Source organism: Giraffa tippelskirchi, chromosome 11, assembly GCF_054371585.1.
Source record: "Giraffa tippelskirchi isolate mGirTip1 chromosome 11, T2T-mGirTip1v1.2.pri, whole genome shotgun sequence".
Lineage (NCBI taxonomy): Eukaryota > Metazoa > Chordata > Mammalia > Artiodactyla > Giraffidae > Giraffa > Giraffa tippelskirchi.
Window position 1 is genome coordinate 4,294,713 of NC_137285.1, and position 15,032 is coordinate 4,309,744.

Consider the following 15,032-nt stretch of genomic DNA (forward strand, 5'->3'; position numbering starts at 1 on the left):
GTCACCGAGTCACACTGAAGTGACCCCTCTTCAAGTATTACATCCATCTAAAAGTAGATGACCTTCACAAATCACATTAAGCCGCTGGAACATGGACAGTGGGACAAGCTGACATCACATGTCTCCTGATGAGATGCAGTAAGAGGGCACCACTTCCCCAGCTGGTGCACCTGTGGAGGGCAGTTCACCTGCTTCTCATCAGGAGGGAACTATCAGGCAAATCTAGACGGAGGGACAGTCTCAAAAAGACAAACTCGAGAAAGCAGAAAAGGGCAGGGGGCCTGTTGTGGGTTAGAAGAACCTAGAGACGTGACAGGAGAAGGCAATGGCACCCCACTCCAGTACTCTTGCCTGGAAAACCCCATGGACGGAGGAGCCTGGTGGGCTACCGTCTGTGGGGTCGCTAAGAGTCAGACACGACTGAAGCAACTCAGCAGCAGCAGCAGCAGCAGAGATGTGACAACCAAATGCAATACATGAATCTTGATTTGATCTTGGGTTGTTTTTTTTTTTTTAACCAGCTACAAAATCCATTTTGAGGATGACTGGTAAAATTTGTAGGTAGTGAAGAGAAGTCCCTCAGCTGTAGCCGACTCTTTGCAACCCCATGGACTGTAGCCTACCAGGCTCCTCTGTCCATGGGATTCTCCAAGCAAGGGTACTGGAGTGGGTTGCCATTTGCTTTATAGGTAAGCTGTATATTAAGTGGCTGAGTTAATGCCAACTATTTCAGGGGTGAGTGTGGTACTGTGGCTCTTTGGGAGAACATCCGTACTCTTTCAAGACACATGCTGATGTGTTGGGGGAGATGCGGATCAGGTCTGCAACTTACTTTCCAATGGATTAGGAAAAAAGATCTGTAAATATATAAAGAGTGAAAGAACAAATGTGGCAAAATAGTAATAACTGGTCAGTCTAGAAGAAGGGTATAAGGATAGTCAATTGAAACAACTTTTCTATATATTTGAAAATTTTCAAAGTAAAAATCTAGGGGGAAAATGCAAAAAACAAAAATTCTGGGTAAGTGGCCTGCTGTTTGCACTGATGATGCCCCAGTGCCCCCAAGCCTGGCCTGAGTGTCCAGGGCCTGCTGGACAGCCCCTTAGCTGTCACACAGACATTCCCCGTTTTCCACAGAGAAAGCGCAGAGGGCCAGCTTCTCCTGACTATCTTCTTTCTCTATTGTAAACATCTCCCTTAACTTCTCACCCCCTCATCCCACAGCCAGACTAGCAGCCACGTGTCTCTCAGCTCCACTGACATCTGTCCATCTTCACTGTCCCCCTCCCAGTTCTGGCCCCCACAGCCTCTTGCCAGGATGACGAGGACAGCCTCCTGTCTAGTCTCTCTTTCTGCTCCCACGTTGCTCCCTTTTCCCATCCATTCTCCACATGGCAATTAGAGGAATCTTTTGCTAACAAAAATCTGACCACATCACTCCCCTACTTACATTTCAGTGTGCTGCTCCCCACTGCCTACAGCACAAACTTCACATTCCTCAATATAGCCTTTTAAATCCCAAAAGCCTATTTGGCTTGTGTCTCACTCCTTGCCTGTCACCCTCTGCCACTCCAAGTATTTGCAGCTCCTCAAACACCCCAGGCTTGCCCTTGCCCCAGGGCCTTTGCACATGATGTTTCCTCTCCTCTGCTGGAATACCCTTTGCCAGGCCTCAGCCTGGGTCTCCTCATCCAAGAAGATGCTGAATTGCCCCCTACCGTCACAGCTGAGCTCCCCCTGTCCTGTCACCGCTGGTTACTAGTCTGTTCTCTCCCACCCCTACTGTGACCACTGTGAGGGTGGGGACTGTGTCCAGATCATATCTGTGTCCACAGTGCCCAATCTGGGGCCTGGCACCGCCAAGGAGGTGGTTGGGGAAAGTTAGCTGGCTCCCCCAGTCCTGGGAGCTGAAAAGCCTGGGCTTCAGGTCCAGCTCTGCCAATAATTCACTCTGTGGAGTTGGGCCTCAGTTTTTCCTATCTGAATAAGGGGTATGGGCTTTGGTCTGGATGGGTCAGTGCCTGCAGCACATCCTCATGACCACTGGGTGTCACTTCTGAGCCACAGCCAGGTCAATGGCTCCAAGAGCTTCACCAAGTGGGGACTAGCAGGTGGAGTGTGGGTACAGGAGCCCTTCCCCACGCGGACCTCATCCCCACCTGCCCCCAACAGAGCTGGCCCCCCAGCCCCCAGAGCCTCATGCAGCCCCCAGCCCAGCAGGTCCCCTCCCGGGCAGGCGGCAAGCAGGGACAGAAGGGCAGGTGGGTGAGGGGAAGGCAGGTGGATGGGCAGGGGCCCTGCTACCTCATGGCGGTGGGGGTCCCTCCCAAAGGTGGTTCTGAGTTTGAGGTCTGTTCTGAGAGAGCTCAGGCATCTGTTTTCCTGTTGGGCCCCCCAGATAGGGATGGGGCTGCCCAGCCGAATTCGGCCTTCACCCCACCTCTCCCACCTCCCCCAGGCCTCTGAAGAGGCCAGTGAAGGGGCCGGAGGACTGGAATCTCCTGGGTCTAGCTGACCCCCAGCCCAGCTCATGCCCATGCTGACAGTGTGCTTAAGAGACTCTGGAGCCACTTGGGGCGGAAGGTGGGGAAGCGAGTAGGGTGGCAGTGAGGGGCTGGGAGAGGCTTGCTAGAGAGGTAGCAGGACCCCACAAGTCATGGGAAGACATGGGAGGGCTCGTGCATGGTGGGGGGCTCCCACGGCTGTATCCATCACTGACCCACAATCAGGAGCAGAGAGGGCGGGGCAGGCGCTGGGTGCTCCCCACGTCTTCATTAACTAGTGCCTGCCAGGAAATAGGGCGTCCCAGCCAGACTGCACCAGGAGTGGGGTGGGGGAGGGAGGCGGCACAACGCCGGCCTCCAGAAGAACGCCCCAGTGGCCTCTCCTGTCCGTCCCATCCCGTCTGTTTTCCAGATGCCTCCTATGGCAGTGGTGGTTTCCAGGTCCCTGCATCGTGGGGCTTCTGGTGCTCCCTCCATGTTTCTTGGTGGGGGGCGGTGATTTCTAGGCCCTGCAATTCATTCACTGCAGCTCTCTCTCGTGACTGTGAAGGCCTCTAGGTCCCCTTCCCATTTATTCTATGTCTTCCGTGCATGTGACAGCTTCTAGGCTTCCTTTGTGTACAGTGGTCTCTAGATCTCCTTATTTCATTTCCCATGGTTCTCTGGTGCATATAACAGTTTCTAGGCCTCTCCTCCCCCTCCTCGTGGGTCTCCTGTGTATGTGATGGTATTGAGGACCTCATGTTAATTGTACGTCTTCTGGGTACAATGGATCTAGATCCCTTGACTTCATTCACCATGTACACTGGGTCCATGATGGTTTCCAGGCCTCCCTTCCTATGATTCACTGTTTTCCAATGTGTTTGGTGGTGTCCGGTGCCCCATCCCTTTTACCAAAGGGCTCCTGTGTACCTCGGCATTTCTGCACCTTCCTTCCTGCGCTTCACGGCTTTCCTAAGGCCAATGGGCCAGGAGCGGCCCACTCTTCTGTGTGGATATTGCTTTCCTGCTTCCCTTTCTTTTGCAGACAGGGCGGCAGTAGCCAAAGCCCTTGCTGGGAAGGGCTATGGGGGCAGGGCATGCAGTCTGGACTGGGTCAGCCCAAACCACCCAGGAGGAAGCGGCAGGGTCACCCTGGCCGGGAAAGGCCGCAGAGAGAAGACAGAGACAGGGACGAAGACAGAGAGTGTAGGTCTGCTGATAAGGCTGGCCCTGCCCACTGGGAAGGGACAGGGTGCGGGGAGGGGGCAGGGGCTGAGGACTGGCAAGGCTCTGCCCGGGGAGACCAGGTTGCAAAGGGGATTTGGATGGGCTGCCCCACCCCCATATAATCTCCTGAGTGTCCAGGGCAGGGGGGCAGCGGGAGGTCAGCGCTGGGCTAGAGCTTACCCAGTGGCTCTTCTCACCAGGGTCTCCTTTGGGGCCAGGCTCTCCCTGCGAGGAAAGGGAGAGGCAGGAGCAGTGAGAGAGGGAAGGAGACAGGGCCTGGGGTTGTGGGGAGAGAGAGAGAGGCTGAGCTAGGCTGAGACGGAGAGAGATAGGGAGTAGCTTGTTTGGACTAACACAAGATAACAATGCAAAAAAACAACTGTTTGAAGGCAATGGAAAGTGATAAAGAATACTCAGTAACTGAAGGATATCTGACCTTAGAAAGAAGGGAACCGCACTGGGTAACATCCATCCTTTTATGGCTTTTCCTCTGAGGGCTCATCCCAGCCCTCTCCGCCTGGCAAATGGCTCAAGCGGGAAGCTTTGGTCTTCCTGGCCCGAGGAGTCGAGGTTGGGGATTGAGACCGCCAAAGGGGGGGGACATTGAGGGAAGGATACTAGAAAGCGGGGACCCACAGTAGGGAAGCACAGTCAGTAGAGACACACTTCTCTAATCCTTGGATGGTCTGCAGACTGCCCATCCCAGAGTCACAAAGCTGAGGGCCTGCCCTCAGCTAGAGCAAAAGTCAGCACTTGTCAGAGGATGATTCTCTTCACTATGATATCTGTATTGTCCAATATGCAATGCAAAATTATTAGACATGTGAAGAAACCAAAAAATGTGACCCATACTCAACAGAAAAATCAGTCCGTAGAAACAGATCCATGGGCAAGCCAGATATTTGAATTACTAGACATGGAGTTGAAAATACCTGTGACACAAACTATTGGGTGTAAAATAGGCTTAAGAATGTATTGTAAAACACAGGGAATATAGCCAATATTTTGTAATAACTATAAATGGAAAGTAACCTTTAAAAATTCTATTAAGCTTAAAAATTTTTGATAAAATAGAATAAAATAATTTTAAAATTAAAAAAAATCTGTGACAAATATGTTAAAGAATCTAGTGGAATTGATATAATGGGTGATAAGATGGCAAATTTCAGAAGGGATGTGAAAATTATAAAAAAGAATCAAATGGAAATCCTAGAAATGAAAATAATATTTGAAATAAAAAATTCATTAACTGGGATTAACTGAAGATGGGATTAACTGAAGATGGGCCATAACAGAAGAAAGAATCAATTAGCTTGACAACAGGTCAATGCAATAATTCTAACTGAAGCACAAAGAGAGGAAAGATTTTTTTTAAAAATTGACAGAGCCTCAGTGACTCACGGGAGCCTCACTTAAGCGTAACTGGAGTCCCAGAGGAAAGAAGAGAGGGCTGAAACAGAAAAAGCATTTGAAGACACATCAACCAGTTTTTTTTTTTTCCAAACGTGATTGAAAATCAAAACAAAACAGATTTCTGGTTTCTGGTCCAGCATATAAAGACCTTAGAAGTCACCATTCTGTCCTCACAACAAGTAAGAAGCTGAACAAACTGAAAAATCAACACTTCTTCCTTGAGCCATCAAAGATATAAGGTCACTGGGCAAACCACTGCCTCTGCCCCCTCCACCCCCATCCCAAACTGCAGAGACAGACAGACAGACGGATCACAACTAAGCGGAGCAGAAACCTTCCTGGGAACCCAGTGCCAGGGTGGTGAGACCTAAAAGTAATTGCCAAAATGCTGGAGGCTCAGTGTGGACAAGTCCCAGAGCTGAAAATTCCAGGGGACCCAGTCTCTGGGTGGGACTGATGGTGGGGTTGGCGGGGGGCAGAACACTTCATGAGTTTTACCTCCAGGAGCTCTAGCTGGTCCTCATAGTGAACCCTGGAGCAAATCCCCTCCTGTTTTTTTTTTCCCGAGGAGAGGGGAGAGGAACTATCTTGAAACACCCCAGAGCATTCTGTTCTTCTTAACAAGGCCTGCCCACAGGAGAAACTCCTTTTCCAGAGCCTCACTCGCTGGGGTCTTATCTGTGCCTAATTAACATGGGAGAAGGGAAATACCCAACTTGAGCCAATTTTTGCCTTTGACGTGGGAGAGGACACGTGAAATTCCCAATTCCAGCCCCCTCTGACCATCTTGTTCCACTTAAGGGGGAGAAACCAAAATAAAATTGAGAAGCACTGGTGAGGTTCACCATCCAGGGGCACAGGCTCAATGAAACCCTGAGACCTAATGATACAACTCCAGAACGCTTGCTCCCGACACCTCACCACCACCTTACTAAAGGCCTGCTCGCTGCAGAGGCTTGTTGCTGTGCTTGTCCAGTCGCTAAGTTGTATCTGACTCTTTTGTGACCCCGTGGACTATAACCCGCCAGGATCCTCTGTTCTGGGATTTCACAAGCAAGAATACTGGAGTGGGTAGCCATTTCCCTTCTCCAGGAGATCCACCCGACCCAGGGATCACACCACGTCTCCTGCATTGCAGGTGGATTCTTTACCACTGAGCCACCTGGGAAGCCCACATCACGTCTAGCTTTCAACAAAAAAAATTACAAGACGTACTACAAGGCAAAAAACACAGTTTTAAGAGGCTGAATAAATATCAGAACTGGAGTCAGATAGCTTGTGTATGTTGGAATTATTAGACAGGCTTAAAAAAAACACAAATACACAGAAAGAAAACTGCTATGATTAATATGCCAAGGGCTTTCATGGGGAAAATAGACAACATTTAAGAACAGATGGCTAATATAAGCAGAGAAATGGAAATTTTAAAAGTCAAAGAGAAACACTAGAACTCAGCTGAAGGCCCTCTTTATAAGATCAGTTAGCTCAGGACAATCACATTCTTCCCAGGCCTCTTAACAAATACTCCTACTCCAGCAAAGGCCCTTCTTGCTGAGACCATCGTTCAGAAACACAAATCCAACAGAATTTCAGCCTTTAGTCTCCCAGATCACCCCTTCCCTGAAGTCCTACCCAGAACAGGAAAAAAGTCACAAGAACGCTACCTGCAGTCACAGGCTCTTCAGTCTGCTGGCCAGGAGTGCATGCTCCCTTGCTGCTGCTGCTGCTGCTGCTAAGTCGCTTCAGTCGTGTCCGACTCTGTGCGACCCCATAGACGGCAGCCCACGAGGCTCCCCCGTCCCAGGGATTCTCCAGGCAAGAACACTGGAGTGGGTTGCCATTTCCTTCTCCAATGCATGAAAGTGAAAAGTGAAAGTGAAGTTGCTCAGTCGTGTCCTACTCTTAGTGACTCCATGGACGGAAAACCCTCCGTCCATGGGATTTTCCAGGCAAGAGTACTGGAGTGGGGTGCCATTGCCTTCTCCGGCACGCTCCCTTAAAGGATATTTAAGGGAAGGAGAGAGAGACGGGAGGAGCACGGGGGAGAGTCAAAGATGCTGACCAGCTCTGTTTCTTAAGCTTTTTGTGTTGGACACATGGGCCTAAGATTTAATATTATTTAGATTTTTCATGTTAAAAATATTTTGGTATAGTGGATAAGAATCCGCCTGCCAATGCAGGTGACACGGGTTCAGTCCCTGGTCCGGGAAGATCCCACATGCTGCGGAGCAAGTAAGTCCATGTAGCACAACTGCTGAAACCAGTGTGTTCTACAGACCAAGAGCCACAACTACTGAAGCCCGTGCGCCTATAGCCTGTGCTCCACAGCAGGACAAGCCACTGCAACGAGAAGCCCACGCACTGCAATGAAGAGTAGCCCCGCTCGCCGCAACTAGAGGAAAGCTCGCACAACCACAAAGACCAAGCACAACCAAAAATAAAAATAAATTAATTATTTAAAATATTTTTCATTCTTCTCAAGCTCACATGGAACATTCACCAAGGCAAACCACATTCTGGCCCATAAAATATATCTCAACAAATTAAAAAGAATAAACATCATACATTGAGCTTCCCTGATAGCTCAGTTGGTAAAGAATCCGCCTGTAATGCAGGAGACCTCAGTTCGATTCCTGGGTCAGGAAGATCCACTGGAGAAGGGATAGGCTACTCACTCCAGTATTCCTGGGCTTCCCTTGTGGCTCAGCTGGTAAAGAATCCGCCCACAATGCAGGAGACCTGGGTTCGATCCCCGGGTTGGGAAGATCCCCTGGAGAAGGGAAAGGCTACCCACTCCAGTATTCTGGCCTGGAGAATTCCATGGACTGTATAGTCTATGGGGTTGCAAAGAGTCAGACACAACTCAGCGACTTTCACTTTCACTTTCAAACATACAATGTATGCTCTTAGACCATAATGGAATTAAACTGGAAATCCCTAACAAAAGATAACTGGAGGGACTTCCCTGCCAGTCCAGCGGTTAGGACTCCGCGCTTGCACTACAGGAGGCAGGGGTTCCATCCCTGGTTGGGGAACTAAGATCCCGCATGCCACACGCACAGCCAGAAAAAAAGAAAAAGATACTTAGAAACTCCTCAATACTTGCAGATTAAACAGATTTCTAAATGACACACGGGCCAAAGTATAAATGTCAAGAGAAATTTTTAACATACTCTGAACTACACAAAAATAAAAATGCTACTTAGCAAAATTTGTGAGAGACTGAAAACAGTGCTCAAAAGGAAAGTTAACTATAAAAGTACAGTGGTCAAGACAGTGTGGTATTGGCTAATAAACAGTTAAAAAGAGCAATGGAACAGAATAGATAGCCCAGAAATGGACCCACATAAATACTGTTGACTGAGCTTTGACAAAGGAGCAAAGGCAACACAATGGAACAAAGATAGGAGCTTCCCTGGTGGTCCAGTGGCTAAGATTCCGTACTCCCAATGCAGGGGGCCAGGTTCAATCCCTGGTCAGGGAGTTATCTCACGTGCTGCAACTCAGGGTTTGCATGCTGCAGCAAAGATGGAAGAGCCCGTGGACTGCAACTAAGATCAGCCTAATTAATTAATTTAAAAAAACTGATTAAAAAATGCAAAAACATGAATCTAGACACAGATCTCATATTCTTCACAAAAATCAACTCAAAATGTATCACAGACCTAAATGTAAAATGCAAAACTATAAAATTCCTAGATGATAACATACAAGAAAACCTAGATGACCTTGAGTTTGATGATGGCTTTTTAAATCCAATGCCAGAAGCACAATCCATGAAAGAAATCATTGATAAGCTGGACTTTGTTAAAATTACAAACTTCCATTCTGCAAAAGCAAGTGTCCAGGTAATTAGAAGACAAGTTACAGACTCGGAGAAAATACTTGAAAAAAAGATATGCCTGATAAGGGCTTCCCAGGTGGCACTAGTGGTAAAGAACCCACTTGCCAATGCAGGAGACAAAAGAGACGGTGGTTTGATTCCTGGGTGGGGAAGATCCCTTGGAAGAGGGCGTGGCAACCTACTCCAGTATTCTTAACTGGAGAATCCCCAAGGGCAGAGGAGCCTGGTGGGCTACAGTCCACGGGGTTGCAAAGAGTTGGACATGACTGAAGTGACTGAACACACATGCATACCTGATAAAGGTACATAAAGGTATGTCTTTGTATATCCAAAAAATACAAAGAACTCTTAAAAATTCAACAGGAAGAAGACAACCTAATTTAAAAAGTTCTTGCACAGGAAAGGAAACCATCAACAAAATGAAAAGGCAACCTATGAAATCAGAGAAAATACGTGCAAACGACATATCCAATAAGGAGTTAATATCCGAAACATATAAGGAACTTATACAACTCAATAGCAAAACCCCAAATAAGCCAATTTAATAATGGGCAGAGGACATGGATAGACAGTTTTGCAAAGAAGACATCTAAATGGCCAACGGGTGAAAAGATGCTCAACATCACTAGTCATCAGGAAATGCACCTGCTGGGACCTCTGTTATCAAGAAGATGAGAGATAATGAATGCTGGTGAGAATGCGGAAAAAGGGGAGCCTCTGAATACTGCTAGCGGAAATGTAAACTGCTTCAACCATTATGGAAAACAGTATGGAGGTTCCTCAAGAAATTAACAATAGGGTATCCACCCAAAGGAAAGGAAACTGCTGTCTTGAACAGGTACGTTCACTGCAGTATTATTCATGATGGCCAGGATGTGGAAAGAACCTGCATCCCCTGATGGATGAATGGGTATTTACCCACGCACACAATGGACTATTATTCAGCCTTTAAAAAGGGGGAAACTCCTGCTATTTGTGACGACAGGGATGGATGTGGAGGGCATTATGCTAAGCAAGATAAGCCAGACAGAGGAAGACGACTACCATATGGTGTCACTTATATGCGGAATCTGAAGAACAACCAAAAACGTTGAAGTCAGAGAAACAGTAGAACGGTGGTTGCCAGGGCCTGGGTTTGGGGGAGGGAAGGAATGGAAAAAGGTCGGTAAAAGGATACAAACTTTCGGTTATAAGATGACTAAGTTGTTGGTTTTTTTTTTCTTTTGGCTGCGCCATGGGGATTGCGGGATCTTATTCCCTCAACTAGAGACTGAACCTGGGACGTGGCAGTGAAAGTGCTGAATCCTAATGGCTGGACTGCCGGGCAGTTCCCTGATGACTAAATTCTAACCTAAGGATCTAATATATAGTATGGTGACCAGAATGAATTGAAATTTACTACGAGTCTGTCTCAGGTATTCTCAACACACACACACAGAGTGTTTCTTGCACAAAACATTTCTCATAAAACTAAACTTACTTTTACCATATGATCCAGCAGTTGCATTCATTGATATTTAACCAAATTAATAGAAAACTCATATCCACACAAAGACCTACACCTAGATGTTTATAGCAGCTTTATTCACTATTGCCAAAACTTGGAAGCAACCAAGATGTCCTTCAGTAGGTGAATGGATGAATGAACCGTGGCACATACAATGTAATATTATTCAGATCGAAAGAATTAAAAAGAGCTATCAATCCATGAAAAGACAAGCTAGAACCTGTAATGTGTATTACTAAGTGAAAGAGGCCAATCTGAAGAGGTTACATACTGCATGATTCCAGCTACATGACATTTTAGAACAAACAAAACCACACGAGACGGTTAGAAGATTAGTGGTTGCAGGTGTCATAGGGGAGGGGGGATAAATAGGCAAAGCATAGAGGATTTTAAGGGCAGTGAAATATTCTATATGATACTATGATGGTGTATACATGTCATGATACATCCAACAATATCTGTAGGCTGTACAACACCAAGAATGAACCCTAACGTAAACTATGGACTTTGGGTGATAATGACATGACAATGTGTGTTCATCAACTGCATCAAATGTACCACTGTGACGAGAGATGTCGGTGGTGGGGGAGGCTATCCGCATGTGGGGACAGGAAGAATATGGGAACCCTCTGTACTTTCTACTCAATTTCACCGTGAACTCAAAAAATGCTGTAAAAAAGAACTGTATTCACTAAACAAAATAACCAACAAAAGCAAGACCCAGAAACCTTACAGATCCAGGAATTTCAGCCAACCCAAAGCAGAATAAACACACACACACACAATCACACCCAACCACACCACGACCAATCTGATGAAAAGCAAGGGTAAAGAGAAAAATCTTAAATGCCAAAGGAAAAAAAAGACATATTATGCACTGGGGAAAAACAGTAAGAACAACAGCCAGTTTCTCATGAGAAATTGTAATTGTCTACATAAACCAGAAGACCACGGAACAATATCTTTACGGTACCAAAAGGGGAGGAAACTGCCAACCTATCATTTTATAGCCAGTGAAAATAACTTTCAAAACTTAAGGTTAAATAGAGACAGTTTTAGACAAACAAAAGCAGTGAGGATTTGTTGCCAGCAGACACACATTACAGGAAAGGCTAAAGGATGTTCTTCAGGCTGAAGAGAGATGATACTGTATGAAAATCCAAATCTAAAGGAAGGTATGGAGAGTATCAGAGGTGACAAACACATCATTAGATGTAAAAGACTATTTTTCTTCATTTTTTAAACTTCTTTAAAAGTCAACCTATCATTTAAAGCAATAACGACAGTGTATAGAGGGTTTAAAATAAATACAGAAGTAACATACGTGACGAGAACAGCACAAGGACAGAAGGGGGTGAATTATACAGTTGTAATGTTCTTATTTATACATGGAAAGGTATAATAATTCAAGTAAACGGTGCTAAGTCAAGGATACATTTTGTTATCCTCAGAGCAACCACAGAAGAATAACACAAAAACGTATAATAAAAAACATCATTAGTGGAGATAACACAGAATTGTAAACAATTCTCAATCCAAAAGAAGACAGGAAAAGAAGAGGAAAAAAAGAGGTCAAGGAGAGATTGGAGTAAACAGGACACAAACAGCAAGATGGTTGACTTAAACCAAACCGTGTCAGTAGTGACGAGATGTGTGCTCAGTCGCTCAGTCGTGTCCGACTCTCTGTGACCCCACTTACTGTAGCCCGCCAGGCTCCTCTGTCCATGGGGATTCTCCAGGCAAGAATACTGGAGTGGGCTGCCATGCCCTCCTCCAGGGGATCTTCCCAACCCAGGGATCGAACCCGGGTCTCCTGCACTGCAGGCAGACTTTTTACCATAAAAGCCACTACGGAAGATAAACTAAAGGGAGACATAGACAAATCCACAACCAGAGTTGGAGAGAGAGAGAAAGAGGGAAATAGAGACTCAGAGAGAAGGAGACACAAAGGGAAGACAGAGAAAGAGGTCCAGAGACACAGAGCCAGGGCGAGGGAGACGGAGGTGGCCTGATCCTAAGGGGCTGATGGGACCCTGAGATGGGGGCAAGAATGGAGTTGGAGCTCACCCTGGACCAGCCTGGGAGGGTCGGGGGCTCGGCCCCAGGGGGTGGAGCCACGGCAGGGGTCTGGGCCTGTGGGCTCCTGGAGGGGTGCTGCTGGATGACCAGCGTCACTTACCCGCTGCCCCATGGAGCCCTGGGGGCCGGGCTCCCCTCGCAGTCCCTGCAGGAGGGAGGAGAGGAATGGAGTGAGCTGTCAGAGGGTCTGATCCGGGGCTCCCCAGAATCCTCCACCCGGGCTGCCTCAATACTCACTCTCTCGCCCTTCTCTCCAGGGTGGCCGGAGATTCCTTTGGGTCCAGTGGGGCCTGGGGGTCCCTGAGCAACAAGACAGGGCTCAGCTTTGTGCCAGGGCAGGGCAGAGTGGGCAGGAACTTGGGGTGCAGAGGGGCAGGGGAGGGTGCCCCAGTTTGGCCTGGGCCTCTGGGCCCTTCACCACACAGCCAATGGCCTGCCCAGAGTGGGAAGTTGACACAGCTCAGTGTTCAGAGCTACAGTGGAGTCAGGCAGTCCCCACTTTGATCTGGAAGCTGCCATGTGCTGGCCACAGCCCTAGGGCAAGAATCTCCACCTCTTTGCTTGTCCTTAGGTGATAACAACACTTGCTCCTTGCCATGTGGACTGAATAAGATTCATGGAAAGTAGTTTGCACATTAAGTGCTCCACAGATGCTTGAATGAATGAATGAAGGATAGAGGAAGGGATGGTGGATGGATGGATGGTTGAGTGGGTGGGTGGGTAGGTGAGTGGATGGGTGGGTTGGGTCAGGGGTGGACGGACAGACGAGTGGAGAACTTGGAGAAATGCTCACCATATGTCCAGGACTCCCAGGAATCCCCATGGGACCAGGAAGTCCAGGAGGGCCTGGAATCAGACAGCATGTCCTGGTTTGAAACAGGTTTGAAACAGTACAACACCAGGAAGTTCCACCCTCAGCTCCCTCCTCATGGCCAGCCCTACCCCTTACCCCAGGCCTGGACTCAACTTACCCATGGGTCCTGGGGGGCCTGGGGGCCCAGCCGGTCCCTGGGGCCAGTGGCTGCTGGTCTCAGTGAAGGTGTTGGACAGAAATGGGTCCCCTAGGGGAGAAAGGATGATGAGAAAGCAGGCCGGGGCTGCTCGGAGCGGTGTGAGGCAGACAGTTTCAACCTGTCTCTTCTGCCAAGCCAGCTTTGACTGCTGTGTCCCCTGCGGGACAGCCCATAGTTGTGGCTGGGGCCACTGGGCACCTGCGCCAAGGCAGGTGGTGGGGGAAGTGTGGGTTACACCAGACCAGGCTGCAGGGAGACCTGGGTTCTAACTCCGCCACAGTCTAGCTGGTGACATCCAGCAAGATTCTACCTCGCTGAACCTGGACTGTCACAGGTCTGATGGGAATAATAATGAAAGCTACCATTAAAAAAAAAAATTATTTGGCTGCACTGAGTCTTTGTTGCCATGTGCGAAATCTTAGTTGTGGCATGTGGGATCTAGTTCCCTGACCAGGGATTGAAGCTGGGCCTCTGCACTCTGGCAATGCAGAGACCCAGCCACCTGGATCTTCAGGGCAGGCAGGGTAGCTACCATTTTTGACGCCAGCTTTGTGCTCAGCTTCTGTGCACGGGTGTCATAGAGCACCGTCACTATCCCCATGGTACAGATGAGGAAACCAAGGCTCAGAGGGGGAGAACAAATGAACAGCGCCTGGTCTAACAGCGAAGGTATGACGCAGATGGGGTTGAACCTGGCACTCTAAACCCTGACCCCAGCAGCGAGCACGCCGGTCAGGTTTCAAAGAAGAAAGAGGCACCGCAGGGCCCAGCTGGGCAGAGGGGGCCGGGCCTCTCTGAGCACTGGGGCAGGGCTATGGCCTTGGAAGTTCAGGGCTCATGTTCTGCTGCCAGGCCTTAAGCTTCCCGGAGCTCTGGGGGCTGGATCCTGGCCAGCTCCGAGGATTGGTGGGAGGGCCTGACACCGGTGGTTCCCAGCACAGGCTGTGGAGGCTGCAAGGATCTGAAGCCAGCCTCTCAGGCCCTGGCTGTGTGATCTCCCCGCTCTGGCCCTCAGTCTTCCTCATCAGTGACAATGGTGCCCACTGGAGGAGTGGCCCAAGGGCAAGCCTGGTATACAGAAGCTGCCTAGCAGACGGTCATGCCAGCCTCACCCCACCGCCACCTGGACCTGCTGTGACCCTGAGCAACTCACCGTGCTGGGAGATCCGGGCGTAGGATGGTCCAACAGGGGCTGGAGGCCCAGGGGGGCCAGGAGGGCCTGGGGGCCCTGGAGGTCCCCTCTCTCCAGGGACGCCCATAGCTCCGGCCTGGCCAGGGCTCCCTGGGGGGCCCTGCAGACCTGCAATGGAACCAGGGTTTGGTGGGTGTGCTGGAGGCAGGGAGGCTTGGGATGGCTGCGAGGGAGCGGGAGGGGGCCACCTGGGGCAGTGGGCACAGAGGGTGCCAGGGGCCACAAGCAGGGCAGCTCCTGTCTCTGAGTCCCTGGCTGTCATAAGGACAGT

The 15,032-nt window shown here is 49.0% G+C and overlaps 1 protein-coding gene across 13 annotated transcripts in view; it reads right to left on the minus strand.

The window, feature by feature from the left end:
• EMID1 (EMI domain containing 1) overlaps nt 1–15,032 on the minus strand; it is a 54,554-nt gene that overhangs the window by 6,254 nt on the left and 33,268 nt on the right. For 11 of the 13 annotated variants that reach the window (XR_014069019.1, XM_081542826.1, XM_081542822.1 and 8 more), the window contains 6 exons: nt 14,723–14,869; nt 13,528–13,617; nt 13,350–13,402; nt 12,794–12,856; nt 12,657–12,701; nt 3,894–3,938 (listed from right to left, as the gene is read on the minus strand). Coding sequence is in view for 12 of the 13 variants with exons in the window: in XM_081542826.1 (XP_081398952.1) it covers nt 3,894–3,938; nt 12,657–12,701; nt 12,794–12,856; nt 13,350–13,402; nt 13,528–13,617; nt 14,723–14,869 (443 nt within the window). In the remaining variant the exon portion in view is untranslated. Of the gene's footprint in view, nt 1–832; nt 858–3,893; nt 3,939–12,656; nt 12,702–12,793; nt 12,857–13,349; nt 13,403–13,527; nt 13,618–14,722; nt 14,870–15,032 lie in introns of all 13 variants that reach the window. The other 2 variants (XM_081542824.1, XM_081542823.1) reach the window with 1 other exon arrangement.